Source organism: Elgaria multicarinata, chromosome 1 (assembly GCF_023053635.1).
Source record: "Elgaria multicarinata webbii isolate HBS135686 ecotype San Diego chromosome 1, rElgMul1.1.pri, whole genome shotgun sequence".
Lineage (NCBI taxonomy): Eukaryota > Metazoa > Chordata > Lepidosauria > Squamata > Anguidae > Elgaria > Elgaria multicarinata.
Genome location: NC_086171.1, coordinates 194,405,734 through 194,424,775, shown reverse-complemented (window position 1 = coordinate 194,424,775; position 19,042 = coordinate 194,405,734). Strand labels below are relative to the sequence as shown.

At 46.0% G+C, this 19,042-nt stretch overlaps 1 protein-coding gene across 1 annotated transcript in view; it reads left to right on the top strand.

Moving 5' to 3' along the window:
* The window catches only part of PTGIS (prostaglandin I2 synthase), a 49,309-nt gene that overhangs the window by 5,623 nt on the left and 24,644 nt on the right, over positions 1-19,042 (top strand). The window contains exons 2-4 of the mRNA XM_063141429.1: positions 7,052-7,175; positions 7,517-7,695; positions 17,584-17,727. Coding sequence (XP_062997499.1) covers positions 7,052-7,175; positions 7,517-7,695; positions 17,584-17,727 — 447 coding nt within the window. The remainder of the gene's footprint in view (positions 1-7,051; positions 7,176-7,516; positions 7,696-17,583; positions 17,728-19,042) is intronic.

The window sequence follows — 19,042 nt, the reverse complement described above, 5'->3', positions numbered from 1 at the left end:
AGAGGGGAAGGGAAGGAGGCTGGAGAAGCCTTGGGATAGGTCATATCTCAGCTTCTATGGTCTCCCCTCCCCACCCACCAGAATGCCCTCTTTACCTCCTCTCTGAGGTGGTATGGTCCTTTCCATGCCTGCTGGGAGGGGAAGAAGGGGTGGAGCACAGATTTCCAGATCTAAGGTTGGAGCATTGTCTTTGACCTCGGATCCAGGAAGCCAAAATATCCTGTGGCCCCACAGGCACTGTCTTAAGGTGATAGGATTGCTCCTCCCTTAAAGTACTGAGAGAGGGGGGGTTAACCTAACCCTAACCCTAACCCTAACCCCACCCCCGCCCCACAGACACACACTCTCCAAAGCCACTACTAGACTGGGAAAAAACATGACAAAATTGATAAAAGGAAAATAAGTTTGTGAAAAATCATTATTTATTTTTTAAAGGAGTTACCATAAAAGGTAAAATATTATCGACACATACAAAGTGCCTTTATGCACCAGCCCATCTCTTCAGAAATGTATGTTGATCTTGGACTAAAAAGAAATGTCACTAGCTAGAAGAAATAGCTAGCTAGCTAAATGTAGCAAGTTGCACGGTAATGCAATACTGTTCATGTTTACTCAAAAAAGCTAGTTCCCAAACTTACTTGATAGCAAGAATGCTTAGGACTGCAGTGTTAAATATAGGGTGGCCACTTACACATCACCAAAAAAGAAGACACCAATTTGCACATCCTAATTTATATAAATAGATGGAAATTTAGAAATAATAACTATAATTTAAATAGAAATACAGACGATCTCACCTTTTGGGGAAGATTGTAATCCAGTGACTGGCAGGCCTCTTCTGTCTGTTGTCCAGGGGCGAATTATTGATGGGCAACTGCAAGAACCAACTATTCTTTTGGTTCTTTGTCTTTAAAATGGACTTGGCCCGGACAGCCCTGCAAACAGAAGACACTTTCAAAAAGAGGACTGCCCTCTCTCAAATAGGACATCTGGCCACCCTACTTAAATGCAAAATTCTCTAGGATTAGTTTTACTCATAGCAGTATTGCCATTTTTGTTATTTTGTTTTAATGCCTTCTGATTTGGATTAGTTGTACAGTCTATAAATTAGGGATGTGCTCCGCTTCTAATTGGACCGGCAAATTAGAAGCGGAGCGGGGTGCTTCACCTCCCCTTAAGGCGGAGGCGAAGAGGACTGGGGGGCCGGCGGAGCATGGCGAAGAGGATCGAGGTGAAGGCAGATCCTTCGCCTCGATCCGGAGCTCCGCCGGAAAGGTAAGTGGGGTTTACCGGGCCCTGCCGCTGTCGCTGTCGCCCATGCGGCGACAGTGGCAGGGCCCGGAAAAAACCCCTCCTCTCCCTTACCTGCCTCCGTCCGCGGTCCCTCAGCTTCTTCAATTGAGCCTGCGGTTCAACCAGGAAGTCTAGGCCGCACTTGTGGCCCAGACTTCCTGGCTGAACCACGGGCTCAATTGAAGAAGCCGACGGACCGCGGACGGAGCCAGGTAAGGCCCCCCTCCCCCTTGGTCCCTTACCGGGCTCTGCCGCCGTCGCCGCACAGGCGGCGACAGCGGCCCAGCCCGGTAACCCCCCCCCCTGCCCTCCTCTCCCTTACCTGCCTCCGTCCGCGGTCCGTCGGCTTCTTCAATTGAGCCCACGGTTCAACCAGGAAGTCGGGGCCACAAGTGTGGCCTAGACTTCCTGGTTGAACCGCGGGCTCAATTGAAGAAGCCGACGGACCGCGGACGGAGGCAGGTAAGGCCCCCCTCCCCCTTGGTCCCTTACTGGGCTCTGCTGCCGTCGCCGCACGGGCAGCGATGGCGGCAGGGCCCGGTAACCCCCCTGCCCTCCTCTCCCAGCCTTACCTGGCACCACTCCCCTCTACTGCGGAGCTCCGATTCGGAGCCGGAGCTCCGTGGCGAAGAGGAGCGGAGTATGGACGGAGCGGAGCGGGCTGATCCGAAATTTTCGGATCGGCCCGCGGGGCGGAGCGGAGGGTCCATGCACACCCCTACTATAAATGCTGTGACATAAATCAATAAATCATATATACTAATTGCAGTCTTCTAAGGGCGGATGCAGCCAAAACAGTACAACCCATGCAAGGGAGGGAGGTGTTACCAAATTGGTGGGAGGTTTGAAGATGAGGCACAAAAACACCCTTAGAAAAATACCTAAGGTGAGGAGGAAAGCACCTGAAATGGCTCAGAGTCAGTGTTCAGCTATCATGAAATGCTGACTGACTGGGAAGGGAGGCAGAAAACAGGTATTGTAGAGGGGGGCATGGCTGGCTGGCTGGAACAGTAAGCAGGAGCACTCTATACTGCAACATCTTGTTGCACAACCTACTTGTAAAAAAAAAATTCTTTTAAAAAAATCGGTTGGCTGAGGATAGTTTGATGTCTTAAGCCATAGCTAGACGGGGCTTTATCCCAGGGCGAACCCCGGGATCATCCCTGTGTATCCACATGATGCACAGGGGATCCTGGGATCAGGGAGGGATGATCCCTCCCTTGCCCCGAGATCTCGCCCTCCTTTTTGGCCCCAGTTTTTCCGTGGCCCTGGTCTGAGCCCGAGACTGCAGAACATGTGGCCCATTGCCGCGGGTTGACCCGGCTCTGCGCGATTCCTCGCGCGGAGCCGGTGCTACTCATTGGGGGTAGGATCGGGGGAGCGGGGAAAATAATTTAAATTTAAAAAGACACTTACCTTTTGCGCATGAGCGTTTGTGCACTGCTTTCCCTTTAAAAATTTTAAAATGGCGAGTGCGACTCCTCTCCTGCTGAGGTCATCACGTGTCACGTGTAAACGGAGGAGGGATCTCACGTGAAACACAACGCAAGATCTTTCCTTCTCCGTCATGGGATAGCAGGTAGGGCCAGGGCCAGATGAAGACATTTGTGTTGCACTGCCATTTCGGACAGCAAAACTGGATCTCTTGCATAAAAAATGCTGGGATGTAACTTCTGGATTCTGCTCAGCTGGGCCTATTCCGCATTCCAGGCCAGCATCCTCTCTACCATTGTGTGGGATCCTTGAACGGACATCTATGTTGGACCACTATTCCAATCTTTTCCTGTTGTCAGTGACCCACTTGGGTTGCTTGTGAATCTAAACTGGCCCTGGTCATAAGCAAAATGCTTAGCACCTGTCCATAACCACTATTAGTTTAAAGCAGCTTTCAGTGAGACTTCAGCTAGGGTCCTGATGATGTCAGGAAGTGGGGACCTCTCTGTCCCCGATGTCATGGATAAGGTCCCGCCCACTTACATCACATGGCCCATGAGGGTCAGGGGAGCAAGTTCCCTACCCCTGGTCTAGGGCATGACACTACTGAAACAGGCCACCAGCTAATGTGCAATGGTATTTCTCTCTCCGCTTGCCCATGCTGATCCTGGGTCTGGTTTTTGGCTCATCTTTTGTTATAGTGGTTTTAAATGTATGCGCATTTTGCATGTTTTTGTGGTTTTTAATTTTTGTATATTGTTTTTAAGTGTTTTTATCTTATGTGAACCTCCCAGGGAGCTTCGGCTATGAGGCGGTATGCATAAGCAATAAAAAAATACATACATTTCTTTGAATTCACCTTAGGGCTACACCTAGTTCTTTCAGAATTATTATCTTATCTATATAACACCTTTATATTAGTTTAACATTATGGCTTTCTCCCAAAGTGTACTGAGAGTTATAGTTTAGGTGCAGTGAATTTTCCGTTAGAGATATTTTGCGCCTTTCATGGTCACCAGATTTCCCAGAGAAGACAGAAGAATTTGTCTGTTATTTTTCCTGGGCAGAAGAGAGGAATGACTGTTAAACCAGTTTATACCTATAGTATAGATCTGCTGCCTAACACTGGTAACTCTTGTTAAACAATTTCTGCTAGGACTGTATGCGCCCTACTCATGAGGAGGTTTTGGACAAAATGAGCTGCTCAGCAGCCATTTTTCAATGTTATGGCAATTGTGACTTGCATGGGAATGTGTTTACTGGTCACAAAATTTATCTTTTCACCCATATTCATCCTTTGGATGCTTCCAGATGAGGCTTGTACTGTGTAATTGCCATACCCCGCTCACTGGATTTTATGAGAGTGTCTTGCCGTTTGTAATCCTGTCATGCTTTCCCACCAACTTTCATTGCTATTTTCTTACCACAGAAAATCCATTAAGGAGTGAAAGACAAAATAACTCCAGAGACTTGGTTTGCCCAATCACTGTAGCGAGTGCAGGTGGCCATTTTGAATATTCAACCCCTGGCAGGGGGTTTGTTGCGTTGCCTGAACCTTGGCAGCAGGGGTTGTTAGTGGGTTAAACAGCCCTCAAATAAGTCATGGTCTATTATATGGTTATTTGAGGGTTGGTTTTGATAGGTAGTGTAGGAACCATCATTCTGGAAGTGTCCTTGAGAATCCTGTAAACTCCCCACATGGATACAGAACTCTCTCAAGCCCTCTTTAGACAGGTCCTCCATGAAAAGTAAATGTGTGGCAGATGGATCGGGAATGCATTTCCTGGCCTCACCTCCAATATCATGGCGCCATGTTTGCTCTGTCCCCCTGATGCTCGTACATTGATTGTGACCATCTACTGAGCGAGTACCTGCTCACACGTAGACATTCCATGTGGTTGGGGGAGGTGGCTTTGTGATGGTAAGATGGGCCAGTCAATCAGGAATCTGCACAGCTGTCTTGTTCTACACCTTTTCCCAACCTTGGGTTGCCAGATGTTGTTGGATGACAACTCCCATCATTCCTGAGCATTGGACATGCTGGCTGGGGATATGGGAGTTGCAGTCCAGCAATATCTGGGGACTCAAGGTTAGAAAAGGCTATGCTAGAAATGGGACAAGCAACTTTTTCCTGAGCTTGATGTCCTTAGGGAAGTTGAAAGGCCTACCAAAAATGGATAAGTTAGGATCCATATAAGTCCAGAAAAGTGCTAGGATAGCAGCAGCCAATTTATTTCAAAATCTCATTGAAATAACAAATACCTTTTGTAATATATTTTTAGCTTTTGGGTTTTGAAACGGCAGGAAGGCTTTGGAGCCAAGATGTCACCCTGCCTGTCCATTTTTGGAATACATCAGCCCACAGTTTAAGTAAGCTAAGCAGTTGGTCAGCAATAGAATCCTGTGTGGCCGGCTATCTTTTGACTAACAGAAAAGTAGATTTCCAATCCTGTTAAACTCTCTGAATTCAACAAAGCCCTGCAGCTCCTGACATAGGAAATTAGGATTGGCTGGTGCTATCAATAGGAGCCCTTTGCAGGTTAAAAAATAATGGCAACACTAATTAGGCACTGAAAAGATTCTTCACCCCAGTATTTGTCACATTAAGAAGGCGAATCTGGCACCCAACATAGAAAGGAGCCTGGGCAGCTCACATCCTGGCTGAACGGAAGGTACTTGGCAAGCGATGTTGTCGTGAGGCCCTGTACATCGGGTCATACACAGTTAGAGTTTTTGTCATCATTTTGTTATGACTATTGCAGCCGTCCCTACCTGGTGGCCTTCAGATGAGTTGGACTATATGACCTTCCTGTCCAGGTCCCACCCTTCTCCAGCTTCTACCTCAGGAACTAAGTAAACCCCTTCAGGAATGTCTGTTTTCACATGGATCAGTGGTCACCACCGAAACCAAGCTTCAACCCTTTCCCTAGACCCCCACCCCGGTCAATATGCCTTATTGGTTCCCTCAACCCACTACAGGATAAGTAACAAGGAAATAGATTTAATAATGGTAGCATTATAAGTCAGCCAACATATGGTATTTTTTTAAAAAAACACAAACAAACAAATATTTAAAATACGAAGAGATATTTCATCATCATCAATGCTTGGTCCTCAATTCCCTACCTACGCTACTCCTTCTAAAATCCTATACACAACCCCGACTAGCTAGATGATGATGCTTCAATCGCTAAGCCCTACATCCCCTGACTAACTGTCAGATACCTGCACAGTTACAAGATGGGGATTACTTGGCTCAGCAATACTACAAGCAAGAAGGATCTTGGAATTGTTGTAGATCACAAGCTGAATATGAGCCAACAGTGTGATGTGGCTGCAAAAAAGGCAAATGCTATTTTGGGCTGCATTCATAGAAGTATAGCTTCCAAATCGTGCAAAGTACTGGTTCCCCTCTATTCAGCACTGGTTAGACCTCATCTTGAGTATTGCGTCCAGTTCTGGGCACCACACTTCAAGAAGGATGCAGACAAGCTGGAGTGTGTTCAGAGGAGGGCAGTGAGGATGATCAGGGGTCTTGGAACAAAGCCCCATGAAGAGAGACTGAAAGAACTGGGCATGTTTAGCCTGGAGAAGAGAAGATTGAGGGGAGACAGGATAGCACTCTTGAAATACTTGAAAGGTTGTCACACAGAGGAGAGCCAGGATCTCTTCTCGATCATTTGAGAGTGCAGGGCACGGAATATTGGGCTCAAGTTACAGGTAGCCTGATTCTGGCTGGACATCAGAAAAAACTTCCTGACTGTTAGAACAGTACGACAATGGAACCAATTCCCTAGGGAGTTTGTGGGCTCTCCCATACTAGAGGCATTCAAGAGGCAGCTGGACAACCATCTGTCAGGTATGCTTTAAGGTGGATTCCTGCATGGAACACAGGGGTTGGACTTGATGGCCTTACCGGCCCCTTATTGGCCCCTTCCACCTCTACTATTCTATGATTCTATGATCCCTTTATATAAGCTTAGAACCCTCACACAAGCCCCTCCTCCCACCTTTCACTCACTCTCTAGCATACTATTAACCCAAGTTTCTTACCCAGGTTTCACTTAACAATGTAAGCATATACATTACCATCACAGGCATACTGTATGTTACAGACTACAACACCCAGGGTGGCTGGGGGATACTGGGTGTTGTAGTCCAATGCATCTGGAGGGCATCCAGGCCACAGTAAATTGCGGTTTCCTTGCCATGTCATTAACTTTAGCGCTATGAATGCAGGATAAACACTTCTTTTTAACAGAGGAATTATAGAATGATTAAACAACAATAAAGTTTAATGTTTATATATTAATGTGGTTTCCAGGCGACCAGATGAACCTCCACTTGATAAAGGTCTCATTCCTTGGCTTGGGCATGCCCTGGAATTTGGCAAAGATGCTGCCAGCTTCCTGTCTGACATGAGGAAGAAGCATGGTGATATTTTCACAGTGAGTATCTACGGTTACCTTCTGAAGGTGGGGGTGGGCTAGGTTAATTTCCTGATTAAGCAATGGGATTGGTAGCACATCTCCTCTCTTTAGTAAGAGTTGGTTTCTGCAACAACTTTGCACTGATTTCCTTTACTTGATAGCCTGAAAGGTAAGGAAAGGAACCTCTCGTGCAAACACTGAGTCATTACTGACTCTTGGAGGGACGCCAGCTTTCACTGACATTTTTTTGGCAGGCCTTATAGCGGGGTGGTTTGCCGTTGCCTTCCCCAGCCGTTATTACCTTTCCCCCAGCTAACTGGGTACTCATTTGCGATTTGCTTGCTTTGTTTCTATTTAAGGTTCAAGCTGCGGGCAAATTTGTCACTGTGTTATTGGACCCTCATTCCTATGATGCGGTGCTTTGGGAATCCCACTGCAAGTTGGACTTTGGCCAGTATGCACGCATTTTAATGGACCGCATGTTTGATGTCAAGCTGCCGGATTATGATCCCAATGAGGAGAAAGTCATGCTGAGAACGTAAGTGCAACTTTTAGACGGAAAGAAAATACTTGCGAAGAGAAAGCCAGGCCAATGTGCCAGGGATGATACATTTCATATGCCCAATTTCAAGGATCTCCTGATGTGCGACAACATCTTCTTTTAAGGACTGACACTGGAAAAAGGAAGGTGAATTCAAATGCTCATCTGCAGTGCTTAATGCTGTGGTGTGATGATCTACTATCAAGTGCTTAGATCGTGTCTACACGTATCCTGAAGTGATCCAATAGAGCTGTATTTTGGCTACGTGAATTAATTGTGCGCTGTCCCCTTAAATTCAGCTCAGCGTCTAAACTGGGGATGTACAGATTGTTCCAGCTGTGATTTGCAGATTGTCAGGTGTTTTTTGTTCCATTGTCCACCCATCCATGGAATCGGGTTTTTTCCAGTTTCCAGATTTGGGCAATTCCCCCTAAATGTGCATTTTCATGCTTTAGCCTTTGGGGGAAATGCACATTTTTGGCCAGGTTTTTTATTTTTGCACATTTTTGCTATGACAAAATTTGTGCAAAATGGCCAAAGGTTAGGAAAATGCAGATGCCACCTGACAGAGGAAAAGTCAGACTACTGAGGAATCGACAGGTCAGATTCATAAAAATCCAAACTCATTTAGTTTCAGATTTCTCCAACATCCCAAATCCAAACTCTCCCCGCTCACCACCGCCATACACACACATACATGCGCACACACACTTTTGATCTAAGAGCTCCTGGACAGCAGACTAAGTGGGTACACAGGTCACCGATCACAGGCGATGGTGTGAGTTGGATTTATTTCTGTTTAAAGTATAGTCATGATTTCTAAATGTGCATCTAAACATATACATTAGTGCGTATACATTTTATGGAAATCAGTATCCTCTTTTAATCTTTTTTGTTTTGGCCATGTGCAAGTAGATTAATGTTCAGTGATCAGTTTTTAGTAGTGGGAATATGTCATGTCCCCCCCTCCCCCAGTTTTTGACCTACCGTAAGGTTATTTTATTCCTTTTTTCTTTTTGGCAGTTATAAAAAGATGACAAAACAGAATTTCTGTCTGTATTTCATACAAACTGGTTGCAGGTAGCCTAAGATTCATATACCAGACAGATCACATTCCTCAGAGAGATTTATAGTGATATTAAAGTGCACTGATCACTGTTGGGGCACAATCCACATTCCATATACTGCTTTCATAGTGTTATTTTCTCTTTTTTATTCCACATTCGTTATGATTAAAAGAACTGCACTGGCTGCCTACCGAGCCATGTTCAAGCTCTGGCTATTATCTTATCAAGCCCTAAGCAACTTGGGACCAGGATATCTGGCAGACTGACTTCCCTTATATACACCCAGGCAACAATTAAGGTCTTCAGAGGAGGCCCTGCTCATCATTCCGAGACAAAGAGACAGTTGTCATGAAGAAACTTGATAGCGGGCCTTCTCTGTAGCAGAACTCACCCTCTGGAAAACCCTCCCTGGTGTGGTTCGGGAAGCAGGAAATGTAATATCTTTTAAACGCCCCCTAAAAACATATCTCTTTACCCAAGCTTTCCCTGGACTGTAACTTATTCTGTTTTTATGTGATTTTCAAAATTTTAAGTTTTAATCTGGACTGTTACATTATGGTTTTAGTTGCAAACTGCCGAGATAGCCTAGGTTGTAGGGCAGTATAAATATGTAATAAATAAATAAATAGACATAAAGTGTAGATCTGGCCTTAGCTAGGGATGTCAGAGAAATCCGGAGTGGAACTCAATGATTTTGGATTTTCATGAATCTAACCTATGGATTCTGCAGTGGAATGGGTTCTGCCCTGCTGAGAGGATCCCACACGACTTGCAAAACTTTTTTTAATCTTTGGGAATTTTGTGTAAATTTCATCATAGAAAATATACAGAAAAAAATAAAACCAGCCAAAAACGTACATTTCTCCCATAGCCTAAAGTGTGAAATGTGGATTTGGGGGGAATTTGCGGATTTGGGGGGAATTTGTGCATTTTCGCATGTGCGAATTCACAAAAATTCAGAAACAAAAAAAAACTTGATTCCATCGATGGGCGGACAATAGAACAAAAGGCGCCTGACAACCCACAAAACACAGATGAAAAAGATTTTACACAATCCGTACCTCCCTACTCTCAGCCTCACTTTCTCTCCCATCTGCAGTATGGGACATAATATTACTGACCTGCTTTACAGAGCTGTTGTAAGGTTCACAACTCGATGATTCACCATACAAATATTATTATGCTTTTCTAATTGCAACCGCAGTTGTGAATTAAGCTATTATTATTATTATTATTATTATTATTATTATTATTATTATTATATTTATTTATATCCCACCTTTTGTGCAATGTTGGGCCTCAAGGCAGCATTACAAAATTTTAAACATATACATTTAAAACCTATAAATAGAAATATACAAAGTTAAAAATATATTAAATACGTTCTAATATTAAAATATTCAACATTTAAAATGACAGTTTCAAAAGCCCTTGGCAGAGACAGAGGTCCTGATTATTTGCCAAAGACTTCAGGAGCACTGCACCCATCAAGGGTGGGGTAGGGGGAGAGGGGAATACATTTTCTGCTTTAAGAAAGAAAAACCAAAATGGCGGGTGCGACGGCTCTCCCTCTGCAGTCATTGTGCGCCACATGTGAACAGATGGTCTAGTTAAGGCCTCTGGCTGCAGCTCTTTGAACCAGCTGAAGTTTCCAAACACTCTTTAAAGGCAACCCCATGTAGAGCGCATTACAGTAATCCATACGGGATGTAACTAAGGCATGTGTCACCATGGCCAGGTCTGTCATCTCTAGGAATGGGAGCAGCTGGCGCACAAGCTTTAACTGTGCAAATGCATTTCTGTAGGGTGACCATATGAAAAGGAGGACAGGGCTCCTGCACCTTTAACTGTTGTGATGAAGAGGGAATTTCACCAGGTTCTCCATATAGACAAATGACACCTGCTGAAATTCCCTTTTCTATGCAACTGTTAAAGATACAGGAGCCCTGTCCTCCTTTTCATATGGTTACCCTAACTTCTGGCCACTGCTGAAACCTGGGCATCCAGGCTCAGGGCTGAATCCAGGAGTACGCACAAGCTGCAAACCTGTGACTTCAGGAGGAGTGTAACCCTATCCAGCACAAGCTGAATCCCTATTCCCTGAACTGCCTTTCAACTGACCAGGAGCACCTCTGACTTGTCTGGATTAAGCTTCAATGTCATTGCCCTTATCCAGTCCATTACTACCAACAGACACCAGTTTAGCACAGAAACAGCTTCCTTGGAATCGGGTGGAAAGGAGAAGTAGAGTTGGGTGTCATCAGTGTACTGGTGGCACCGTACCCCAAAACTCTGGATAACCTCTCAAACGGTTTCATGTATATGTTAAATAGCATGGGGACAAGATTTGTAAAGGTACAACCTAGAGGGGAAAAACGCCAAACTAAATGTTCATCCAATCACACATAGCAAAACTCCACAAGACTGGATTATTTACTTTGGTTTAAGTGTGCAGTCATGATTTGGACTGGGACTCTGGCACTCCGAGAGGGGGATCCCCCTCTATTTTCATCCTGAAATTTGGGGGTAAGATGTTTTAAAAAAGGAAAAGCATCTTCATTCTTTGGGAGGGGGAATATGGGGGTGAAAATGGGAGGGGAAAAGGCTTAAATCCCCCCTCTTGCAGTATCACAGCACTGATGTAAATCAGGGCTACGTGCACTTACACTAAAGTAAATAATCCAATCATGCTTAGCTTTGCTATGCGTGATTGGACGAACTTTTAATTTGGTCCTGAAGAGCCACTTACACCAGTGTTTATCAGTCTTCTATCAACAAAAGCATCATCCTGGGCTTGGCCGAAGATATTGTTGCTGTGCCAAGTAGATGAACCGTGTGGGGTCCAGAAGAGGTGAGTCCCAGGATAGCTTGCAAAACTGTAGAGACCACTGGGGTACAGGCTAGCTGGGGGTATTGCTGCCAAGCACACACAACTCACAATACCATTTTCTCCATAAAATGGTACCTTTTGAGTTGTAAATATAGTTATCTGGTACTTCTAGTCATACAGCTCCAGCTCCGTCAAAAACTGCATTTCTCCACCGTGGTTTTATTTTCCTTTCATTTGCCAAGGTAAACTCTGAGGTCTGGCTATTTATGCTCTGAAATTGCTCCCTACCCCCACCGCCTCTATTTTAAAGTAGCTTGTGGCTATGCCAGAGATTTGAAAAGTATGAGAGAATAAAACTGGACTCCTTTTTTTAAAAAGAGAGAAGGAAACAAGGGAAGATCCTACAGAAAGACTCTTTTAAAAAATCGATAGCGACAAAGCTGAGTTGCTTATTAATTCCTTATTATAAGGAGCATTAAAGGGGGTGTGATAGAATTCGAACCACACAATGCTTTCAGAAATGATTGTTTGGCAGAGCATTTCCCGTGCCATATTTCTTAAAGTTCAGATAATGTGGTATTTCTACCCCACCCTCCAGTCAGGTCTGTGGCACTTTAGAATGCCGATATGAATTGCATAATTGAAAGTTACCCACTTTGAAAACACTTTGCTCATGTCATGGAGGCCAGATCTACCCCAAGCAGGATATAACACTATGAAAGAAGTAGTATAGATACTGCTCTTGTGTGTTTGTGGCAGTGGGGAGGTTTAAACTGGGGACCCCCTGGTACCTAGTTACTATGGGCATGTCTAGACGGGGCAATATCCTGAGGATCGTCCCAGGATCGTCCCTGTGTGTCCACATGATGCACAGGGGATCCCGGGAGCAGGGAGGGATGATCCCTCCCTTTCCCCGGGATATTGCCCTACCCTTCTATCCCGACTTCTCCTGTGGTCCTGGGATGATCCCGAGACCGCGGGATGTGTGGCCGGGCATCCTGTTTTGTCCCGGCTCCTCACAAGTAACCGGGCACAGAGTTCCTCAGGAGCTCCGTTTCCATTGGGTTGGGGTGTGGGACAATTTTTTTATTTTAAAAAAATCTTTGTGCAGGAGTGCTTCTGCGCTCATTTTCGATAAAAAAAAAGAAGGTGAGTGCAACTGCGACATCCTCTGTCCTTCCAGGACGTCGTGCACCGCTTGTAGACAGGGGGCAACGATCCCAGAAGTAGGTAATTCTGGGATCGCCCCCTCTCTAGCCCTCTACACCCATAGACATGCCCTATGCTTCACTCACTGATGGCTTGTGTGTGTGTGTGACAGCATTATGCCTAAGAGTCCTGTTGTATTTTGTCACTTCCAATGTTAATGGTCAGTAGCACTCTTCCTATTGCATCCCAATTGGAAGGATCCCAAAGTCTCGGCTTGATAGTCTCCTTAGGTAAACAAGCCTGAAGAGGAAATTGAATTAGTGTTGGCTGAGATGAACAGGCAGAATTTCCTCTCAGAGGATAGGCACTCACTCCTGAGTAAGATCCTTGTGAAATCTTGACTTGTGGACATTTCCTGCTCGCTGGGTGTGCCAAGAAAAACACAGAGCATCCCTAGTCCCTTGGGGCGCTATTAGAATTGCACTCAAAGAAGCTGTTGATGCAGTTGTAGTTAATGAAGCCACAGGGGGGTAGATGTTAGGCTTGTATTGAATGAGAGCGACCAGGATGATCAGGGGTCTGGAAACAAAGCCCTATGAGGAGAGGCTGAAAGAACTGGGCCTGTTCAGCTTGGAGAAGAGAAGACTGAGGGGAGACATGATTGCACTCTTCAAATACTTGAAAGGTTATCATACTAAGGAGGGCAGGACACGGAATAATGGGCTCAAGTTACAGGTAGCCCGATTCCGGCTGGACATCAGGAAAAACTTCCTGACTGTTAGAGCAGTATAACAATGGAACCAGTTACCTAGGGAGGTTGTGGGCTCTCCCACCCTAAGAAGCATTCAAGAGGCAGCTGGACAGCCATCTGCCAGGTAAGCTTTAAGGTGGATTCCTGCATTGAGCAGGGGGGTTTGGACTCGATGGCCTTATAGGCCCCTTCCAACTCATACTATTCTGTGATTCTTTGAAGACATTTGTAAAATTTGGTAATTTCTGACAAAGCTGAACTGAAACACTGCACTGAAACCTTCTGCACTGGCCAAATTCAATAGATGTAGCTGTGCCCAGGATGGAGAATTCCAAGTTGTACTTGGAATACAACTTGGAACAGGGGGTTGGACTCAATGGGCTTATAGGCCCCTTCCAACTCTTCTATTCTATGATTGTATGAGGAGACTCGAGTTCAAATGCCCCATTCAGAAACAAAACCTTGCTGGGTGTCCATAGGGCAGACCTTCTCTCAGTCTAACCCACCTCGCTAGGTTGTAAGGATAAAATTGGAAGAAAATGCCAGCATGCTGTGTGAGATTTTTGGAGGAACTCTGGGGTACACATGTGGCAGATGGGGAAAGATCCATAGAGTAATGCCATCCACAGCAAATGCCACCTGGCACACTGTTTGTAAGGGTATTTCACTGTCTTTCTGCAGTGGCCTTGTTCTCTCTTGCCGTGGCATGTATTTGCAGAGTGGCAAGCACCTGACAAGGCTCCCTGCTAATGTCTGTCCTCAGACCTCTTAAACTGTTTTATTCCTGACCTGGCACTATGAGGAGCACCAGGTAGATGGATCTACCAGGTGCTCTTTCCTGTCAAAGTCTGGTTTGTAAGCTTCTCAGGGCAGGGACCTATCCTTCTGGCTTATGTCAAGCATCACAGGCCACACTTTATAAGTCAGAGGTGGGGAAACTCAGACTGGGGGGTGGGGAAATCTGGGACTCCAATCCAGCCCGCCAATGAGCTGTGCTGTGCAAGACCCCCAAGCCCTTGCTGTGGAGGGGTGGGGAGAGAAATGCACACTTTCTGGAGGCTCTTGCATTAAGAGGGCCCTTAAAGGCGACCATTGCCTCGGGGGGGGGGCAGGAAAGCGTGCCTTCTGGAGCCTCCGGAAAGTGCAGAACTCCCCCGGGTACGCTAATGGTGGGCACCATTAGCGCATCCGGGGGAATTGCTCACTTACCAGAGGCTCCAGAAAGCACGCTTTCCTGCCTCCCGCTGCTCCAATTGGGGCCTTTAACAGACATCTGAAAGCAAGACTATGGGGGGATCTGCACGTCGCTCCCAGAGCGCTTCTATGCGACCCCAGAGCACCCCGAAAACAATAGTCTGACTTCCCTGTAAAAGAAACGAGGAAGAGCCGTCCATGCCGCCGCCGCCGACAACGAGGAGAGCTCTCCGCCGGAGAGGAGAGCTCAGCAAAAGAAGGCGGGGTGAAGAGTGGAAGAAGCTCTCTATCCCGCCTTCTTTTGCCGATCTCTCCTCTCTGGCGGAGAGCTCTCCTCGTCGGCGGCGGCGGCGGCATGGACGGCTCTTCCTCGTTTCTTTTACAGGGAAGTCAGACTATCGTTTTCGGGGTGCTCTGGGGTCGCATAGAAGTGCTCTGGGAGCGACGTGCGGATCCCCTCTATCTTGCATTAAGAGGGCCTTTAAGGCTCCAATTGGAGCAGTGGTGGGCAGAAAAGCACACTTTCTGGAGCCTCCAGAAAGTGTTCAATTAGCATGTGGGGGGAATTAGCATGTCCAGGGGAATTGCTTTACCAGGGTAGACCCTCACCTGAGTGTTTGCGGGCCCTCGTGAGCACTCATGGGGTGGGTCCATGCTCACACCAGACATGCCCAACTGGGTCCAGGGGGCCGGACACAGGGGTGACCGTCAGCATTCCAGACCTAGGCCTGAGCTAGACCTACCGTTTAGCCCGCAACAGAGGAAGGAAGATCTTGCAATGTGTTTATCACGAGATCCTTCCTCTGTTTACATGTGATGCGCGATGACCTCAGAAGGAGAGGCGTCGTGCCCGCCATTCTAAAAAAAATTAAAGGGACAGCAGCGCACGAACGCTCATGCACTAAAGGTAAGTTTTTAAAAAATTTAAACTACTTTCCTTGCTCCCCCCAACCTACCCCCAATGGGCGCAGTGCTCCTGAGGAGCACTGTGCCCCGTGCATGGCTCGCAGCTCCTTGCGAGGAATTGTGTGGATCCGGGTCAACCCACGGCACCCGGCCACACGTTCTGCGCTCTCAGGCTCAGCCCAGGACTGTAGAAAAACAGGCCAAAGGGGAGGTCGAGATCCTGGGGCAAGGGAGGGAACATCCCAGGGATGCAGACACACAGGGACGATCCCAGGGATCACCCAGGGATAAAGCCCCGTCTAGCTATGGCCCTAGTCGGGAACTTGTGACAACCCTATTATTAGGTGTAGGGCACTGTGGAAACCACGGGGCAGGATATGGCCTGGAACTATTAGGCCCATGTATAGTTTTGTTCCTGTGCAAATATGCCCTAATGCACTCCTTTCCCCCAACGTGGTGCGTTCCAGATGTTTAGGACTTCAACTTCCATCTGCTCCAGACAACGGTTAGGATTTGTAATCCAAAACATCTGGAGAACATCGGACTGGGGAAGGATGCCCTAATGTCAGTGCAGCAGTTTTAAAACTTTCCGATCTCGCAGAATACTTTCCACATCTATCAAGGATGGAGCCCTTGTGTTCTAAACTGTCTGCTCCCTTCCTATAGGGCACAAGCCAGAGTTAGGGTGACCATATGGAAAGGAGGACAGGGCTGCTGCATCCTGTTTGCATGATCTTTCCAGAAGAAACAGCAGTATTTGAGATTAATCTCTAGGATTACAGTCCTAAACCTTAAAATCCTTATGTCAGTTCCAGCTCCAGGTTTTTGAGAGCCCTTGGACCATATGAAAAGGAAGACGGGGCTCCTGTATCTTTAACAGTTGTACAGAAAAGGAAACGTCAGTAGGTGTCATTTGTATGCATGCAGCACCTGATGAAGCTCCCTCTTCATTGCAACAGTTAAATCTGCAGGAGCCCTGCCCTCTTTTGTATCTGGTCACACTAGCCAGGGCTCCTGCAGCTTGAACTGTTGTGATGAAGAGGGAATTTCACCAGGTGTTGCATGCATACAAATGACACCTGCTGACATTTCCTTTTCTGTACAACTGTTAAAGATACAGGAGCCCCTGTCCTCCTTTTCATATGGTCACCCTACCAGAGTTTTTGCCAGTTTGCCATTGTTCAATATGAACTAAGGAAGGAACCGAAAGCACATGGCACTCTCCAGCGGTTGTTACAGTAGAAGGCCAGCGGTGGTGGTCAGACAACTTTTAGGGAAGTGTCTCTCCTGCTATTAATCCTCTCTAAGTTCACCAGAGTTGCTTTGCCACTAATCCTTTTCTTTGGAATTACCATCCTTTCTGCTCTCATATTTTACAGAGAATCCAGATGATGTCATTGTTAAATCATTTCAACAGAATTTTCTGCATTGTCCTCCTGTATTATTTTCAGACCTAATTACGTCAGTTTGGCTAGTGTAGGGTTGGGGGTGCAGTAAAACATAATTGCAGCACAGTCAAAAAACAATTGATGTTTTCCAGCTATTGTATGTTTAAACATTTTCTGTTTGAATGTTCTGCTTGTTTTATTGATTATGACTGTGGGACGTGATGAAAAAATACTTAATTGCCCCTTGGATGGCTTCTCGTGGGCTGCAATCCTATGCATACTTACCTGGGAGTAAGTCCCATTGAGGTCAGTGTGGCTTTTTTCTGAGTAGGCATATATAGGATTGCCCCATTTATTGCTCCATTAATTGCTCCAATGTCCATTTTTCTTCCTATTCATGGCAGATTTAATAACTGCATTCAGAAGAGGAAATAGCTCTTGGTTTCAACTCTTCCCATGGTTTTGAGAGGTTGCCCTTCAAAAACTCGCAATGTGTCCTGAGCGTTGCTTAGTTTTCACCAAGCATTTAATAAATCCCAAATCTGGAAGTATTGGTGAGAAGCAGGATGAGGTTTCATAAAGCAACTTTTGTTTCCACAGGACTCTGCAAAACAAGAATCTCCCTTCCCTGACTCAGGCAATGGCCTTCAATCTAAGAACCATTCTGCTTTCTGACCCAAGTAAAGTCAGTGGGCAGTGGAAAGAGGAAGGCTTGTTTCACCTCTCCTACAGTACAATGCTCAGGTGGGTGTGACGTTCTGAAGCAATAAGGGGCACTAAGGCTGGCCAAGGGCTGGCATCAGGGGTCAAGATCACCGGGCACTTCCGAGGCCTATGTCCCAACAGGAGCCCCAATCCAACCCCTGGCAGCCCCCTGGCCTTGCTTTTCCTCCACTGTCGCTACCTGTTCACCTGTCCCTGTTCAGTTGCTTAAAGGTTACAGGAGCAAGAACAAGGAGGCGCAGCCCCCATTTGCCAACCAGGTAAGCATTGGTGATTGCATTCCGGAAGAAGTCCCCCCTCCCCCAAAAAACCCTGGCGATAGCAAAGCATCTGTTGAATAGGATGACCATATGGAAAGGCGGTCAGGACTCCTGTATCCTTAACACTTGCATAGAAAAGGCTATTTCAGCAGTTGTATTTGTATACATGCAGCACCTGGTGAATTTCCCTCTTCATCACAACAGTTAAAGGTGCAGGAGCTATACTAGAGTGACCAGATTTAAAAGAGGGCAGGGCACCTGCAGCTTTAACTGTTGTGATGAGGAGGGAATTTCACCAGGTTCCCCAGATATACAAATGACACCTGCTGAAATTCCCTTTTCTCTACAACTGTTCCCTTTTCTCTACAACTGTGATACAGGAACCCTGTTCTCCTTTTCATATGGTCACCTTACTGCTGAAGATATCAAGAAATGGGGGTTTAGCATTAGTTCCCATTATGAAATGAAATCTGTGCAAGACCGGCCCCCGAGAATGCAGTTGACACGCTTGACCTCCTTGCCCAGCCCCCTCTAACTTGGTGCCCTCCAGATGTGTTGGCCTACCAGTCTGCCTATCTGCAGGATGTGGTTAACAATACATATTGAATAAGTACATGGTTGTTGGCACTGCGGAATGCAAGTAGCAAATCTTTCCATGGAGAAACAAAGCCAAATGAAATGTCAGATATACAGGCCTCTGAGAACTAGGCGTTCACATAGTCAAGACCGTTAGCTCTTAAAGTGGGGGGGGGGGGGCGCAAGCTACCAAGATTATAATAATGTAATAAATACAGTATAATCATATAATAAATATAATAAATCTATTATATAAATGATATATAAATAAATATGTAGTATATAAATAAATAATATAAGAAATATATTATTATTAAGATGAATTTTAAACCTAAGAATTTTAAGATGCTGTGATTGTTATTTTAATATTACATTGGTTTTATATGCTCTTTTAACTAACTGCAAATCTACACGTAGTACTGAAGGCGCTTGCGTGCGCCTCCAGTGCGCCGTCAAAACGATGGTGTAGATGGCGAAAGAAGAGACGGAGGAGGAGGAGG